Source organism: Lynx rufus, unplaced genomic scaffold (assembly GCF_022079265.1).
Source record: "Lynx rufus isolate CCGP_SWC_20201006 ecotype Redwood Valley unplaced genomic scaffold, mLynRuf1.p SCAF_8, whole genome shotgun sequence".
Lineage (NCBI taxonomy): Eukaryota > Metazoa > Chordata > Mammalia > Carnivora > Felidae > Lynx > Lynx rufus.
In genome coordinates, this window is record NW_025814896.1 from 8420838 (window position 1) to 8438334 (window position 17497).

General features: G+C 46.4%; 1 protein-coding gene across 6 annotated transcripts in view; it reads left to right on the top strand.

Annotated features, from left to right (window-relative positions):
- The window catches only part of BCAS1 (brain enriched myelin associated protein 1), a 90820-nt gene that overhangs the window by 8957 nt on the left and 64366 nt on the right, over positions 1-17497 (top strand). For all 6 annotated transcript variants that reach the window (XM_047069522.1, XM_047069523.1, XM_047069525.1 and 3 more), the window contains exon 4: positions 16061-16632. In XM_047069522.1, the coding sequence (XP_046925478.1) occupies positions 16061-16632 (572 nt within the window). The remainder of the gene's footprint in view (positions 1-16060; positions 16633-17497) is intronic.

A 17497-nucleotide genomic window follows, 5' to 3' on the forward strand; every position in this document is an offset into this window, starting at 1 on the left:
GGCAATGGAGAGCAGCACACATCTTTACTCAGGCCTTGCAGAAGACGTGAAAGGGCTCTAGCTCGTCTCCCAAGCCTCCCTTTTCCCCTCTTCTCCCCACATGTGCTCTAGATTTTCCCACCCAACAAGCTCTTTATCCTCGGCCGTGCAGCTGAAATCCTGCTCTGCCCCCATCCACGCAGGCCCTTGTGTTGTTCTTCTGCCTTGCACGGCATCGCCTCTCGGTAGACAGCAGCGACCGAACGTTCGGGAAAACTGGCTCTCCCGGGGGGCGCCCAGCGGCTCCTTGCCCCTCCTCCCCCTTGGAAGCATGCCCTGGGAGGTCTCATCCCTGGTGCTTTTTCTCACCAAAAACTCTAGTGGAGAATTTCTGTCGGATAAAGTCATCTTGCCTGTTACACTGTGGTGGTTGACCGTCTCCAGATATGCACACCCCTACTTCCTCCCCTCCCTGCCCCGAATCATCCATGCCTCCCTGTTGTAGTTTTCTCGCATGGAATCTGGGCTGGCCTGGCCTGCGTAACCAATAATAGAGTGGAGAGGAGGACCCATGAACTCCAGGCCTAAGCCTTAAGAAGCCCTACAGCCTCTGCCTTTGTCTCTTGCAGCGGTAGCTCTGGGGGACGCTAGCTGCCAAGTCGGAAGTCCAAGTACTCTGAGACTGCCCTGCTGGGGTGGGGGGAGCCCAAACTGGTCCCACGAAGAAGCCGTGGGGCAAGAAAGAGAGCAAGGCCCAGCGAGTCCCCAAACGTGCATCCAGCCCAGCCCAGGGCACATCCCTGGGCTACACAAACATGTACAAATGCCTCTCATGCAACCGGTACAATCTTTAATTCATTGTTTTTTGACAGCTACAAAATGTTTGAAGGTGGGGGTATGTTATAGTTCATTCAGCCATTACCCCCATGTTGGGCATTCATTATTTTTCTTTCTCTCCACTTTGAACGCTGTTGCAGTGAGTATTCTTGTACGTGTTTTTTTTTTTTATCCTTTGCATTTGAGATAGTTTCTTCAAGAGCAGGTGCTTTCTGGACAGACCGCTTGAATCTGAGGCCTCGCCCCACCTCTTAGCAGCTGTGAGCTTAAACAAGAGACTTAAGGGGCGCCTGGGTGGCGCAGTCGGTTAAGCGTCCGACTTCAGCCAGGTCACGATCTCGCGGTCCGTGAGTTCGAGCCCCGCGTCGGGCTCTGGGCTGATGGCTCAGAGCCTGGAGCCTGTTTCCGATTCTGTGTCTCCCTCTGTCTCTGCCCCTCCCCCGTTCACGCTCTGTCTCTCTCTGTCCCAAAAATAAATAAACGTTGAGAAAAAAAAAAAAAAAAAAAAAAAAAAAAACAAGAGACTTAAGTCCTCCATCGAATGGTGTTATGAAGAGTAAATAAGATAATGCTTGTAAATCCCTTTGCTTGGTGCCTGAAACAGTAAATGATGGCCATTAAAATCATGGGGTTCCCAATTTTTAACGCACATTGAAATCACCAGGGGAATTTTGAAAATCCCATTACCGGGTCCCACCTAGAAGGAGTTAAATCGGAGGCTCCGGAGGGTAGGGCCCAGGCATAAATCTTTTTTCAAGTTTCCCTGCGGGCATAAGGATTTTTCGAGCGGCTGACGTTCGGCAGCGTTAGAAACCGTTGGGAAGGCACTGGCACAGAAAATTCCTTAGTCAAACGTTTTTCAAAAATAAAACATGGGCATTCCTGTTTTAAAGTCTCCCGGGACTTTTTTGTCCCTACCGTGGCTGACACCCTGGACACAGCTTTTTGTTCCAGGGTTCCCACGGTCTGATTTCATTAACTTCCACTAACTTCCACGCGGCCACTGCCCACTGACACACAATCTGCTCGTGGCCTCTCTGGACTGCGAAGGAGCTGGAACGGCACACTGGGCCCCGAACATAGAAACAGCGACATAGTTTCAGAAGCATGAGCAACGTGAACCTGACCTCCTCTTGACGGGGAGGCCACGACAGCCAGAATGAGACCCAGAGAAAGCGTGAAAAACAGCAAAGAGAGAAACAGGATCGTCACACGGGAGCTGAACTTCATTTCGTTTCTCTTCCCCAGGGCGCACTTGAACCAGATCGTGACGCGGAATAAATGCGTCCACCGTAGTTCTTATCCTCGAGTGGACTTTTCTAAATACCTTCCTTTCACATCCTTTTACCACACTGGGGAGAACTGGCCAACGCTCTTCGCTGAACAAAACTTAAAAAAAAAAAAAATCAGTGAGACCAAAGAAATGCTAAGAAGCCCTAAAATTTCTAGAAGTCTAACAATCAAAGCAGCGTATTGGTGGGTGGGATCGGCTATGCGCAGAGCCGACCTCAAAGACCAGATGTTTCGGAGAACAAGAGATGGGAAATGTGAACAGAGTCTGGCTGCATCTGTAGGTACAAAAGCTGTGATGCATAACTGACTCTCAGATGCCCCGACCCGCCGCGTCCGTCACCTTGAACAGGTCAGACCAGCAGATTCTAGGGCGCCAGCCCACACCTTGTGAGTCAGAAATGCTGGCGATCAGAGCTCCGCTCAGCTTCGGGCTTGGCTTCCCTGGGGGAATCCCTCAGCAGATAATAAGATGTTTCAGTGAAAGCCCCATTTTAGGGTTTTCAAAAGAAATTTCCCGATTCAAAAAAATCTAAACACCCTGTTGGGCCAACACCGCACTAGCCGCATTAGCAGATCTGGAAGTTGGCCACTTCTGAGAATGTAAAGTTGTTCTCCCTACTTTTTGTATCTCAACGAAATTAACTTTTAAAAAGGTGTGTGTGGGGGTGCCTGGGTGGTGCAGTCGGTTAAGTGTCCAACTTCAGCCAGGTCACGATCTCGCGGTCTGTGAGTTCGAGCCCCGCGTCGGGCTCTGGGCTGATGGCTCAGAGCCTGGAGCCTGTTTCCGATTCTGTGTCTCCCTCTCTCTCTGCCCCTCCCCCGTTCATGCTCTGTGTCTCTCTGTACCAAAAATAAACGTTGAAATAAATAAATAAATAAATAAATAAATAAAAAGGTGTGGGGGGGGGTATCTGGGTGGCTCAGAGTCAGTGTCTGACTCTTGGTTTTGGCTCAGGTCGTGATCTCCCGGTTTGTGAGTTCAAGCCCCGTGTCTGGCTCTGTGCTGACAGCATGGAGCCTGCTTGGCATTCTGTCTGTCTGTCTGTCTGTCTGTCTCTCTCTCTCTGCCCCTCCTTCATTTTCTCTCTCTCTCTCAAAATAAATAAGTAACCTTTAAGAAAAAAGGTTGGGGGGGGGGAGCTGGGTGGCTCAGTCAGGTAAGCATCCCACTCTTGATCTCGGCTCAGGTCATGATCTCCCGGTTCGTGAGATCAAGCCCCACATCCGGCTTGGAGCGGAGTCCGCTTGGGATTCTCCACCTCTCTCTGCTCCTCGCCCACTAGTGTTCTCTTTCTGTCTCTCTCAAAATCAATAAATAAATAAACATTAAACAAAATCAGCAGCAGCAGCAGCAGGCTATCCCAGCTTGAAGCAACTAAACATTTAATAGCCAGTTCTCAGTGTGCTTGCTTGGCCTCTGGGCCCACCAGGCCTCCTGTCCTTTCTAGAGCTCCTGTATATATTGCCACCAAGGAGGGACTGTGTGGGCCGGAGGTCACCAGTGGCTCCCTCCCCTTTGAAGCTGCCTATGCACTTCATTCATGAGTCCTTTTCAAGCCATCTCTACACCAGCGTGGGGCTCGAACTTACAACCCGAGATCAAGAGTCACATGCTCTACCGACAGCCAGCCAGGCGCCCCGTGAGTCCTTTTTAAAATGACCTCTGAAGGGCACGTCAACCCCAGGTGACTTAAAAAAATCAGACTCTCTGAGTTCACAGAGTTTGTGAATTTTTAAATGTTGATCTGTCTTACTAAATTATCCTCCAAGGAGACTGCCGAAATACAGCAGCTGCTTTTCTCACAGTCTCCCCCTCCCTATGCAGGTTACTAAACGTCTCCTTTTTCACTGGGTTGATAGGTGGAAAACTAAGTCTCGTTGTAATTTTATTTTGCTCATATTTAACTATTCGTGAACTTGAGCATCTTGTTTTGTGCTTGAAAGCCAGCTGTGTGTCTTCTCTCTTAACTGTGTGCTCACGTTGGGGGTTCATTTGTCCATCCTGTTCCCCACTGTCTGATGTTGATTTATGCAGTGTCTCCTTTTTCAAAATTGAGATATAATTCATACACGACAAAATTCATCGTTTTAAAGTATACAATTCAGGGGCGCCTGGGTGGCTCCGTCGGTTAAGCTGCTGACTCTTGGTTTCAGCTCAGGTCACGATCTCACGGTTTGTGGGATCGAGGCCCGTGTCAGGCTCTGTGCTGACAACGCGGAGCCTGTTTGGGATTCTGTCTCTCCTGCTCTCTATGCCCCACCCCCCCAAATGAATAAATAAACTTAAAAAGAGATAAAGGATACAGTTCAGTGCTTTTGAGTATATCTACAAGGTAGAGCAACCATCCCCACTATCTAATTCCAGAACATTCTCAGCACCCCAACCAGAAACCCCGCACCCATTAACAAGTCATTCCCCGTATCTCCTCCCCCCCACTCCTGGCAACCACTAATCTGCTTTCTGTCTCTCTGGATTCGCCTCTTTTGGATGTCGCATGTAATCAGAATCATGTAATAGGCGGTATTTTATATCTGGGTTCTCTTACTTAGCGTCGCATTTTAAGGTTCACCCACGTGGAAAGTGTGCGGTCATGCTTCATTCTTTTACATGTCTGCATGTGACTCCACTGTCCGGACAGGCCACTTCCTGTTTATCCGTTCGTCAGTTGATTGAGGTTTGGGCTGTTTCCACTTTCTCCGCTATTTTGAATAGTTCTGCTGTGAACTTTTGTGTACAAGTTCTTGTGCGGACGTATGTTTTCAATCTCTTGGTTACCTACCGAGGAGCGAAATTACCGGGTCACACGGTAACTCTAACTCACGAAGGAACTGTTACACTTCTTTCCAAAACACCTGCACCGTTTTACATTCCCTCCAGCAACACATGCGGGTTCTGGTGGCTCCACGTCGTCGCCCACACTGGTTACTGTCCGTCTGTCTGACTATGGCCGTCCTGGTGGGTGTGAATTGGTACCGTGTTGAGGTTTCGGTTGCCTTTCCCCAATGACTGATGCTGTGGAGCATCTTTTCATACGGGCCCTGATCGTTTCTGGAGAACACGATGTCTCCTGGATTCGTTTGCTTTTCCCGTTCTTCTTCCCTGAGCCTCTCGTCCCATACCGCCTTCTGGCTGGGTACTCTTAGTGCACCAGAGTCCCAGGCTCATAATTGTCAATCTTCAGCAGGGTTCTCTGTGGCACGAATTCTACTCACCCCACCACCCATGTCCAAGGCTAACCTTTGGCGTTCCAACAGCTGAGGACCCTCTTAGAATAATATGTGGCTTTTCCTGGTACGTCTTTTACCATTTAAAATGTGCTTTATGTTATCTGATCAGTGTCCTTGCTGCTTCACATCCCTGCTACCCTTGGGGGTGGGAGAGAGACACTCTGCTACTTTGCCGCTGAAATACGCATTTCTAGAGCCCATTTATGTATTTATTTTGAGAGAGAGAAAGAACGCAAGCAGGGGAGGTTCAGAGAGAATTCCAAGTGGGCTCTGTACTGTCAGCATGGAGCCTGATGAGGAGCTTCAACCCACAAACCGTGAGATCATGACCTGAGCCGAAACCAAGAGTCAGATGCTTACCCTACTGAGCCACATAGGCGGCCCTCTAGAACCCTTGTTTAGGAAGAAATCTGACAGTGTCTATTTTTAAAACTTAAATGCACATTGATTTGGGAGCAGCAGTTCTACATTTTATAGAAATAAGGCATTAGTGGGGCACCTGGGTGGCTCAGTCAGTTAAGCATCCGACTTTGGCTCAGGTCATGACTCACAGTTCGTGAGTTCAAGTCCCGCATCAGGCTCTGTGCTGACAGCTCAGAACCTGGAGCCTGCTTTGGATTCTGTGTGCCTCTCTCTGTCTGCCCCTCTCCCACTCACACTCTGTCTGTCTGTCTGTCTGTCTCTCTCTCTCGGAAATAAACATTACAAAATTTAAAAAAAAGAACTAGTTTAGGATTTTTGAACATGGAGGTTTATCTCAGTGTTGTTTGTAATAGAAATGGAAATGGAGGGGCGCCTGGGTGGCGCAGTCGGTTAAGCGTCCGACTTCAGCCAGGTCACTACCTCGCGGTCCATGAGTTCGAGCCCCGCATCAGGCTCTGGGCTGATGGCTCAGAGCCTGGAGCCTGTTTCTGATTCTGTGTCTCCCTCTCTCTCTGCCCCTCCCCCGTTCATGCTCTGTCTCTCTCTGTCCCAAAGATAAATAAACGTTGAAAAAAAAAATTAAAAAAAAAAAAGAAATGGAAATGGAAACAATGACTTGAAAACTATCAGAATGTTCATTGATTAGGGCAATGGCTTAAATATCTTTTGGTGTGTGCATACTAAGGAATATTAGGCAGTGTTTTAAAAAATAAGATAGACTTGGACATATGGATTCTGAGGAATGACTATGGTTGTCTCAGTTTATTTAGGCTGCTCTAAAAAAATGCCACAGACTGGGGGCTGACACAACAACCATTTGTTTCGCGCAGTTCGGCAGGTTGGGAAGTCCAAGATCAAGATGCTGGCAGATTCCTTGTCTCGTAAGACCTTGAGTTGCAGAAGGCCATCTCTTCACTGTGTCCTCAAGCAGTGGAAGGGGCAAGGCAGCTCTCTGGGGCCTCTTTTATAAGGTCACTAATCGCATTCATGAGGACTCCACCCTCTCGATATAATCACCCCCCAAAGGCCCTGCCTCCTAACACCACCAGAGTAGGGGTTAGGATTTCTGCCCATGAGTTTTGCAGGGGCACACACGTTCAATCCATAACAGTGATATATAAAAGCGATCAAAACCTACATCTGTTCTGACCCGATTTTTATAAAAACCAACAAGCCCCTGTCTACGTGTGTCTGGAACGCTTGTATGTATTTATACGAACATGGACAAAGCTTGATAAGCCACGCTGGGTTGCACACGCGAGTTACGTTGCCATGAGGGTGGAGGGTCTAGACAGAAAAAGAGAGTTAAGAGATAAATTGTTTTGGATAGTAAACCCACGTAGAGTGTGTCTTATTACCAAATGGAGAAAAAAAAAAAGAACAAAAAACAAAATCAAACATTAAATGCGTCTTTGAGTGATGATATTGGCTCCCATTGGAACGAAGGTGGTTTTGTGCTTGAATTATCTTTGTATGTTCCAGACTTTTGAAGCATATGAATCATAAGATATCTGTGAGCAGAGAGGAGAGTAGAAATTATGATCTTCACTAGTACGGTCTTGCACCACAGTGACAGGAGGTCACAGCTGACTTTCGCGAGAGCACAGGGTGAGGAGTTACCTTTTTGCCCACATGATGTTGGAACCCAACGTTTCAAGCCAGCATTTACCTCACTGGATGTTCAGACATGCCGTATCACGCCAAGGGTTGGGAACCTTCAGCTCTCAGATGCCCCCTAGCCCGTTCCTCCCTTTTATTTATGCTGGAATGTCTTGGTGAGGACATCGTGGCCTTTTCATATTGAGATGCAAAGCATGAAATGTGATCATGCCGTGAAATGTTCCAATCTAACATCTTCCTCCAAGCTATAAGTATCTGCCACATGAATCCTTATTTCAAGGCCTGTAAAACAACAAATGCATTTGCACAACACAGAAAGCCACAGTCGTTTGATGTGTCGTTTGACTCTTGCAGCGAGACCGCAGAAGGGTCATTTTGCAAAACATTTCGAGGTCTTCATCAGTTTTCCCAAGGGCCTCTCATTATCCTTTGACCTTCAAGTAGAATTCTCTTTCGAAGAGCTTACTGGGTCGTCACCTAGTTTCCCTTCTACCTTCCTCTCTTCTTGGGTGAACTCTTTGAACTCTGCCTGTTTCTCACCCAACAAAACCACGCGTGTGATCTGAGTGGTACTTTCCAACACTCCATGAACTCCTGCATCTTCTGGAAGGTGTGCAATTCCCCTTTGCAAGTGGTGTGCATCGTACTTCCCCCGTACTTGTCCCTTCTCCTGATCGATCGGGGTATTGACACATAGGACAGCATTGCCCCGGAAGGGATGCCCGAGTGGGAGATGACCTTTGTAAGTGGACACTTTGTGAGTGAAATTATGATGATGGTTTCTTCAACCCTAACAGTCGCTAGGAGGATTTGGATAATGGAGTCTTAGAGTAGGAGAGCTCTTCCTCCCCCACCGCTAGTATCACAAGGGTTGTTACTCTTGCCATGGTTATAGCCAGGTTCCCTTGGTGTTTGGTACGCGCCGGGCTCTGTGCTGCTGCCTTTCCTGTTCCCTGACTTAATCCTGTTAGGTGCCAGGCACTTCTGGGGGCAGTGGAGACGCAGCTATGATCAAGACAGACCAGGTCTCGGGGTGCCTGGGTGGCACAGTCGGTTAAGCGTCCGACTTCAGCCAGGTCACGATCTCGCGGTCCGTGAGTTCGAGCCCCGCGTCAGGCTCTGGGCTGATGGCTCAGAGCCTGGAGCCTGTTTCCGATTCTGTGTCTCCCTCTCTCTCTGCCCCTCCCCCGTTCATGCTTTGTCTCTCTCTGTCCCAAAAATAAATAAACGTTGAAAAAAAAAATTAAAAAAAAAAAAAAACAGACCAGGTCTCTATCTACTTGCGCTTACATTCTAATGGGGAAGAAGCAAGCGAGCGATGAATGAATGAGATCATTTCAGAGACTATGGAATGCTCTGCAGAGTCCAGAGAGGGAAGGGGGGTGAGTAGGAGGGTGGTCAAGGAAGACCTGACCTGAGACCTGAATGATAAGCAGGTAGCCATGGGAAGAAAGATCAGAAGGGAAGCATTCCCAGGCAGAAAGACCGACTAGTGCAGAGGGCTTCAGGTGGGGACGAGGTTGGTGTGTCGAGAGGAGGAACACGGGATGAGCTGAGGGTCTAGCTGGTGTCCTCCGTGGTAGAGTTTGGGCTGGATTTCAGTGGTGCTGAGGCCCCTCTTTGTATAGTTTTATGTAGATGAATGACATGATCTAATTTTTATTTAAAACAAAACAGAATCACACAGCAATCTTTCCCAGATGTGAGAAAACACAGGCTTTTTTGTTGTTTTCGTGCATAGTGTTTTCTTGAAAATCCACTAATTCCATTAACCAAACTTTGCTTTGTTCCCTCCCTCTCTTCTGTTCTTGCTTCTACTCCAACATGTCAGGGGGTTGAGCTTTGGAATCAGGCAAAACATGGGCTCACATCCTGCCTCCACCCTTAATACACCACTGTATTTAATATTTCAGAGTCCAACCGAGGTCCTCTGCTCCACCATCTAAGTTCTTAACAATTAAAAAGCCACTTGAAAAGTGACCTTACTTCTCAGAGCCTTGGTTTTCCCATCTGTAAAATGGGGGGGGGGGTGACGATAGTACCTAACTTATACCCTTCCTGTTATACATAAATAAAATGCTTCTCATTACATACAGCATTTACCATAATGGCTGGCATATGGGAAACATCCACTAAATGTTAGAGATGGTGTTTACAGTGGCAGCAAGTGAAAATTTCAAAACTCTGGCACATGAAAAAAAAAAACAACCCCAAAGATAATCCTGCCTCACAAAATCTGAAAAGAGACTGTGTGTGTGTGTGTGTGTGTGTGTTTAAACATACAGTAGAACTTTGAGGAAGCAGCTGTTTTGACTGAAAATACTTGCTACTTAGAAAATGATAAGCATTCCTGAAACTTCTCTGGCCCAGATTCTTAGATTTCTGAAGAGAAGTTAATTCCTATCATTACTACTTTTGAACGTCTTTCCAGAGCACTCAAGTTTGTAGGTTAAACCATTGGAATAATTTTTTTCTGATAACCTATGTTTAGAAATATGAAATAGTGATTATAGTAATAATATATATAGAACACACACACACACAAAACCTAATTTTTATTGAGGATCCACCACATACCCGCAAGCAGTAAAGCACTTTGTAGGAAGTATTTCGCTTAATCCTAAAAACTCTTTGAAGAAGGCACTATTATTTTCTTGCCCATTTTATAGGAAAATTGAGGCATAGAGATATAAAGTAATTCACCCAGATCACAGTCAGATCTTCCTCAACTTAAGATGGGGCTACCTCTTGGGGCGCCTGGGTGGCCCAATCAGTTAAGCGCCCAACTCTTGACTTCGGCTCAGGTCATGATCTCACAGTTCATGAGTTCAAGCTCTGCATCAGGCTCTGCGCTGACAGCATGGAGCCCGCTTGGGTTTCTGTCCCCCTCTCTCTTCCCCTCGCCTGCTTGCTCTCCATCTCCCTCTCAAAATAAATAAAAATAAACCTAAAAAAAAGATAAATCCATTGTACACTGAAAATGTATTTACTATATCCAACCTACTGACCATCATAATTTAGCCTAGCCTCCCTTAAACGTGCTCAGAGCATTGCCATTATCCTGCCGTTTGGTAAAAACATCTCACACAAAGCCTATTTGGTAATAAAGTGTTGACTATGGCACGAAATGTACTGAAAATTGCAGTGGAAGGGAGAGACGGGGTGGCTCTGTGGTAGGATGGTTGTCAGCCTACGGGTTGTTGACCTTCATGATTGCGTGGCTGTCGGGGAGCTGCCGCTGTCCAGCATCAGGAAAGAAGGGCGCCCCGCGTGTCACTAGCCCAGCAAAGGATCCAGGTTCAAAATTCCAAGTACAGTTTCCATTGAATGAGAACCACTTTTGCAACTCTGTAAAGTCGAAAAACACAAGTCCGATCGCTGCGAGTCGAGGACCATCTGTATTTAAATATTTTTTAAATTTGTTTTAATGTTTATTTTTGAGAGAGAAGGAGAGACAGAGCATGAGCAAGGGAGGGGCAGAGAGAGAAGGAGACACAGAATCCGAAGCAGGCTCCAGGCTCTGAGCTGTCAGCACAGAGCCCGATGTGGGGCTCGAACTCACAGACCGTGAGATCATGACCTGAGCCGAAGTCGGACGCTCAACCGACTGAGCCGCCCAGGTGCCCCAAAGACCATCTGTATTTAATATTTTAGAGTCAAACCGAGGTCCTCTGCTCCACCATCTAAGTTCTTAACAATTATGCTGAAAAGCCACTGGAAATAAGTTTTCAATCACATGTCTGCATAAGATGGCTTTCTTCTAAAAAGCCACACACATAATACAAAATGTATTTTCTGCAGTAGAAAGATCAAAATTTTCAACCCTCCTAGATAGTTGGGGTCTGTCATGTGCGTTCTGCTTGATTCCTTTTTATCTTCCTTAAACTCTTACTCATTTTTTTCATGGAAAGTAAAATCTCTTTGGTATGTCATCTGTTTGTCTGCTTTAGGAGAAAACTTTTTATTGGAACCAGATTCGGGATGGGCTTCTCTCAAGATTTTTCATAGGAATTGAAAGCTGAGTTCCGATCATCTAGAAGGCACTGTTCAATTCTTTCCATAATAATGTGAGGACACCATGTAAACAAAATTTATCTTTGCAACGGTATAAGACCTGTAACTCCAATGGGTTTTCTTCCTATTCATTCACAGATCGGATGTGTGTGTGTGTGCGTGTGTGTGTTGTGTGTGCATTTAAGTCGATATCTTGGGAAATATTTTCTTTCTTTTTTTTATTTTTTAAAAAACAATTTTTTAATGTTTATTTATTTTTGAGAGAGAAAGACAGAGCGTGAGCGGTGGAGGGGCAGAGAGATAGAGGGAGACACAGAATCCACGGAATCGGAAGCTGGCTCCAGGCTCTGAGCTGTCAGCACAGAGCCCAATGTGGGGCTTGAACTCACAAACTGCAAGATCATGACCTGAGCTGAAGTCAGACATGTAGCCGACTGAGCCACCCAGGCACCCCATGGAAATATTTTGTTTCTAATGTTTATTGAAGGTCTCAAGAGGTTGCAATCTCTCTCCCAAAGTGGATTTTTTTCCCCTTCACTTTAAGACAAAGAGTTGGTGGCTCTTCTATCCAGTTCCTTGGAACTTACTTCCTTGTTTCATTCTCCTTATCCTCCTTCCTCCCAGTAAATGCCTCCTAGACAGACTTGAAGAGCCTGGAGACAACTTCCCAAGAAGAAGATTGCTAGCCATTACTTCACAAGTGGAATAGGTACTGGCCAATTCTCTGAAATTCTCTCCAAGTCACTGAGTATATACTTAATAGAAACTGGCATAAGTGAAAAAAAGAAAAAAAAAAGATCTGTTGGCCGCGTAACGGTAAATTTCACCTTCAGGCACAGCTGGATCCAGGTGTTCAAATGTCCTCATCGGGCATTTATTCCCTGAATCTTTTGACTCTGCTTTCATCTGTGTTGGTTCTCAGGCAAGTACTTGTGAATGTGATGGCCAGGGCCACCCCTAACAGATGCACCCCCGCTGGTTTGCCAACCCAAGCATAAAGGGTGTGACTCTGTTCTAATGGGTTCAGCAAAAGCCACAGGATTAGTCTAGCTTAGATCACAGGCGCTCCTGGGAAGTAAGCATTTTAGTAAAGGAACTAGAAGCTCTGGGTGATAGACTTGCATATGCATTCACCAAGTTTGGGGGGCAGACCTTCATTATCGTGGAATGCCCCATCTAGGAAGTGCTAGTTCTTATAAGTTATAAAACATACTTTTCCCATTCTCTAATATCAAGAGCTATATAGTTTTCATCTACCGTGATTTGTAAATGCACTGAGGTGCAGCCTAGATACCTGGAATGTAAAGAATTTATCCTATATTAAAGCAATATATTGGCACTTTTTAAAAAGTCTATCCAGGGACTACCTCAAACCTAAAAGCTTCTGCACAGCAAAGGAAACCATCAGCACAATAAAAAAGCAACCCACTGAATGGGAGAAGATATTTGTAAATCATGTATTCAATAAAGGATTACTATCCAAAATGTATAAAAAAACTCAGCTCAATAGCAAAAAAAAAAAATCTGATTTAAAAATGGACAGAGAATGTAAATAGACATTTTCCAAGGAAGACATGCAGATAGCCCACCAGCACATGAAAAAGTGTTTGGCATCAATAATTATGAGGGAAATCCAAATAAAAACCACACTGAGATATCACCTCACATCTATCGGAAAGGCTACTATCAAAAGGACAATAAATAACACGTGTTGGTGAGGATATGGAGAGAGGGGACCCTTGTACACCATTGGTGGGAATGCACATCGGTGTAGCCACCGCGGAAAACAGCATGGGGGTTCCTCAAAAAATTAAAAATAGAACTACCATATGATCCAGAAATTCCACTTCTGGGTATTTATCCAAAGGAAATGAAAACCCCAATTCCAAAAGATACCCGCATCCCCATGTTCGTTGCAGCATTATTTACAACAGCCAGGATATGGAGACAACCTAAGTGTCCATCAACAGATGAATGGGTAAAGATGTGGTATATGTATGTGTGTGTGTGTGTGTGTGTGTGTGTGTATACACGCATATTGTATACATATTATATACATACATATATATACATATTATATATATATATATATACACTATATATATATATATATATATATATATATATAATCAATACTACTTGGCTATAAGAAAGAAGAAAATGTTGCCATTTGCAAAAACGTAAATGGCCCTTGAAGATACTGTGCTAAGTGAAATAAGTCAGACAGAGAGAGAGACAAATGTCATAGTCATGTGTATGTGGAATATAACAGACAAATGGACAAACAAAACTTGCAGATGCAGAGGACAGAGTGGTTGTGATCAGAGGGGTCGGGAGGGTTGGGAGGTGGGTGAACAGGGTGAAGTGGGGGTTAACCGCGTGGCGGCAGATGGTCACCAGACTTGCTGTCATATATACGAATGGTATGGAGTGTATACCAATATAGAATTATCACGTTGTACGCCCGAAACTAAGACAACGATATGGGCCAATTTTACCTCAATTTTTAAAAAGTCTTTCCTGGAGAAGGGTTTTCTTTTCAAAGACTTTTTCCCTGAGCGGGACACTCTCATGTACCGTTAGCTCTTTTCATTCCCGTCTGGAGAGTCAAGAAGAGAGGAAAAAGGGAAAGAGACAGGCTAATGCTCTTGGCAATTCGAAAAGCCCTCCCTTGTTTTGAATCTCAGTCTCTGCCTTTTTGTCAACTGTTTCCTCTTCTCCTGGCATGGGCCATCCCCACAATTCATTTATATTCACTGTGATGCGTCAGCTGCCCGCCTGGCTTACTCAGCACCCTGACATCTATCACTTCCTTATTCCGGCTCTCCCTCCCGCCTTCTTGCCCTGAGTACAGCGTTTACCACGGTTATGAATTCCTAGAGCACAGGAAAGGGGTGAGGAAGAGCTGGGTGACATACCCAGTGCCCCTACGGGGTGACTTCCTTGAGGTCCGAGATTGTGAGGAATATCACAACCTAGTGCTTGTCACCATCCTCTGTACCGTCCTTTCCGTGTTCCTCAGAGAGGACCCTTCATTCTACCTAGGAATCCGACTCTCCTCTCTCTCTCTCTCTCTCTCTTTCTTTCTCTCCTTTATGTTTGCTCCCGACTCTAGACACTGGGAGATACCAGAGTTTGGCAAAAACAATTGCTAATAGAAGTGTGTGTGTGTGTGTGTGTGTGTGTGTGTGTGTGTTTCTCACGCATATTAACAAGCCCTATGAGCAGACCAACAGATTCTCCCTTTTCTCTTTCTCTCTTCCTGCAAACAGATATTTTTTAAGTGGCTGGCTGCACCTGTATAAAGCAAACTGCAATGCTGGCAAAGGCATGGGAGAATCCTTCAAGATAATCACAGTGCCTGTCAATTATTAAGCAGTCTGTGTCCCTTAAACATCCGGGCAAATGCTGCAAGGGAGCTGTTAGCACTCCCATCTGAGGGATGAGGAAATTCAAAGGTGTTTGGTGACTTGCCCAAGGTCACACAGCTTATCAGTAGAGAATCTTGATCTTTAACTTTGATTCCAAAATTTGTGGTATCTCCCCCCCCCCCCCGCGAATATTGCACTGCTTTAGAAAAGGCAACAAGGAAAGAGAGCAGTTCAATGGGACCCACACAGCGGTCAAAGCAGAAACAGCTGGATGCCAGGGCCCCTCCCCGGAGGGGGCGGAGCCTGCATCCACAAGCGGACCCTATGCCTCTGATTCTGGGCCACCTGAAGTCTAATTGGCCTTCTTACGTGGACGTTTGTTTTTCCAGCCTTCTGGAAACTTTCCGAGTGCTACTTTTAAAAATCTCCCCTTAGTCTCTGCTAATATAGGCCTCATGGTAAGACAGAGCACAAACTTCGGAGTCAGGTGTCTGCCCCTGACCACACGCTGTTACTTACCAGCTCACTGGGCGGCCGTGGGGAGGTGCATCAACCTCTCTGGTGGCCAGGTTTCTCACTCGTGAATAATGACAGTGACCAACATGCATCAGGCACAGTTCTGTGGGTTTTAAGCGTATTAAGTCATGTAACCTTCATAACCAAATTAGGAGGGAAGTTCTACTATTTGCCTGAATTTACCAGAAAATTGAGGCATGGGACGGTTGGGTACCTCAGGTGCAGATAGACACTTTAGCTCAGTGGTCCTCAAACGTGAGTGATTTTTGGCCCCCAGGGGACATAGGGGGGCATCTTGGGTTGTCACAACTTGGGGGTGGCCCTGGAATCTATTGGGTAGAGGCCAGGGATGCCGCTAAGAATCCTGCAGCGCACAAGAGGAGCCCCCCTGGCAAAGAATGATCCAGCCCCCGATGTCAGAAGTCAGAAGGTTGAGAAACTTTGTTCTAGCTCCAGAGCCCAAGCTCGCGATCGCTGTGCTGCCTCCCAGCTGATATCGTGACAACACTCTTCTCTCGGGATCCGTGCAACAGGCCGACGGCGTCATTAACATGCGTGTCACCAGTGCAGCGCCTGGTGTGGGCTTTCTGCTAACCGGCTTTTCTCCTAGCAAGGTCACAGGAGTTCTAGGTGACCAGGTTCTGCTTTGCAGTGTGACCGGACAGCCACAGAGCCCCGGCTGCATTCTGGCCTTTGTATATCAAACGTTTGGAGTCCATTACCGATCCTTGAATTTCCTCGCCGGGCTGAATAACTGCTGTTTGTCTTTGTGTTTACAGTTGATTTGGGAATAAGTGTCAAGGAGGATAATGCGGTCACTTCTTCCCCCGAGACAATGGAGATGAGCGCTGTTGCGGATGCCAACGGAAAGAATCTTGGGAACGAGGCCAAAGCCGGGGCGCCAGCTGCTAAATCTCGTTTTTTCTTGACACTCGCTCGGCCTGTACCAGGACGTGCTGGAGACCAAGCCACGGATGCATCCACTGGGTCAGTGAAGCTTGATGTCAGCTCCAATAAAGCTCTAGGGAACAAAGAACCAAGTGAGAGCGTGACTCTTCCGGGGGCAGCTGCACGGGGGCACAACCCAGATAAAACCCCGGGGCAGAGCCCAGCCGGGGACGAAGGCGTCTCTGCCACTTGGGGACCAGCGCCCGTCTCACCTGAGTCAGGGGGAGCAGCCCCCGCCAAGCCTAAGGACTCCGGCTTTTTTGACAAACTCTTCAAACTGGACAAGGGACGGGAAAAGGCACCAGTGGACAGCCAACAGGAAGCCAAGAGCGCGGAGCGTCAGGACCAGGCCGAGGAAGTCCCTGGATTGTCAAGGCCGCCCGATGATGTCCCTGCAGAGAGGGTAAGTGCTGATGAGGGACGATCCCTTTTGTTAAGCTCCGGTGGGGGGGGGAGCTCTGATGGGGTAAGCGGACGGCGTCTATATTGCTCTCCAGTCGCCAAGGGGCCCCGACAAGGTACGCAGCCCTCTAGAACAAATGGCACATTGTAGTGTTCCCCATGTTCCTGTGGACAGAAACATCTGTTTGAAGAACAATAACAGCTGTGGCATCTGTTTTATGTAAAAGAAGAGAGGAGGTGAGTTACATACAGATGAATCCGTCCTTCCATTTATCAAAGGTAGAGGAAGACAGGTTGCATTTATGATCAATGGAGTCTGGAGGGAAAGGCCTTAGCGGAATAAAAACGGTTCCTAAAAGACTTAAATACCTCACCTGGCCTCGGTAGCTTGTTTCACAACCAGCATGTTTATAGGCTTTTGTTGGAATACATTTCATTTCTTATTTTTAATAGCCTGGATTGATCTTTAACTATCTTTTGCACCAAAGCATGGGTTTAAATAAAGAGCTTTTACAGCTCTGGGCAGACCCTTTTATGTACTAATTATTTTCCCACAAGCTGGGGTCATATCTTTGTAAAAACTAGATATTTTTAAAGGAGGTATTCCACATCAGCTGCTTTCTTTCCTGCACAAAGAAACACGAGTTCTTTTGATCTGAAAAAGAGCATTTGCTTTTTATCTTGAGTTTGTTTGTGTTCGGCCGAGAAAAGAAACTCCTTCAATGAAGAAGGAAATAAAAGTTGATACACTGTGTTTCAAGGGAAGTTGCTAATAACACTGGCTGTCATGTATTGAGCACTGACAGTATACCAGGCTCTGTTCTAAGCGCTGTACGGATATATTATTCTCCATAAGGAAAACAAGT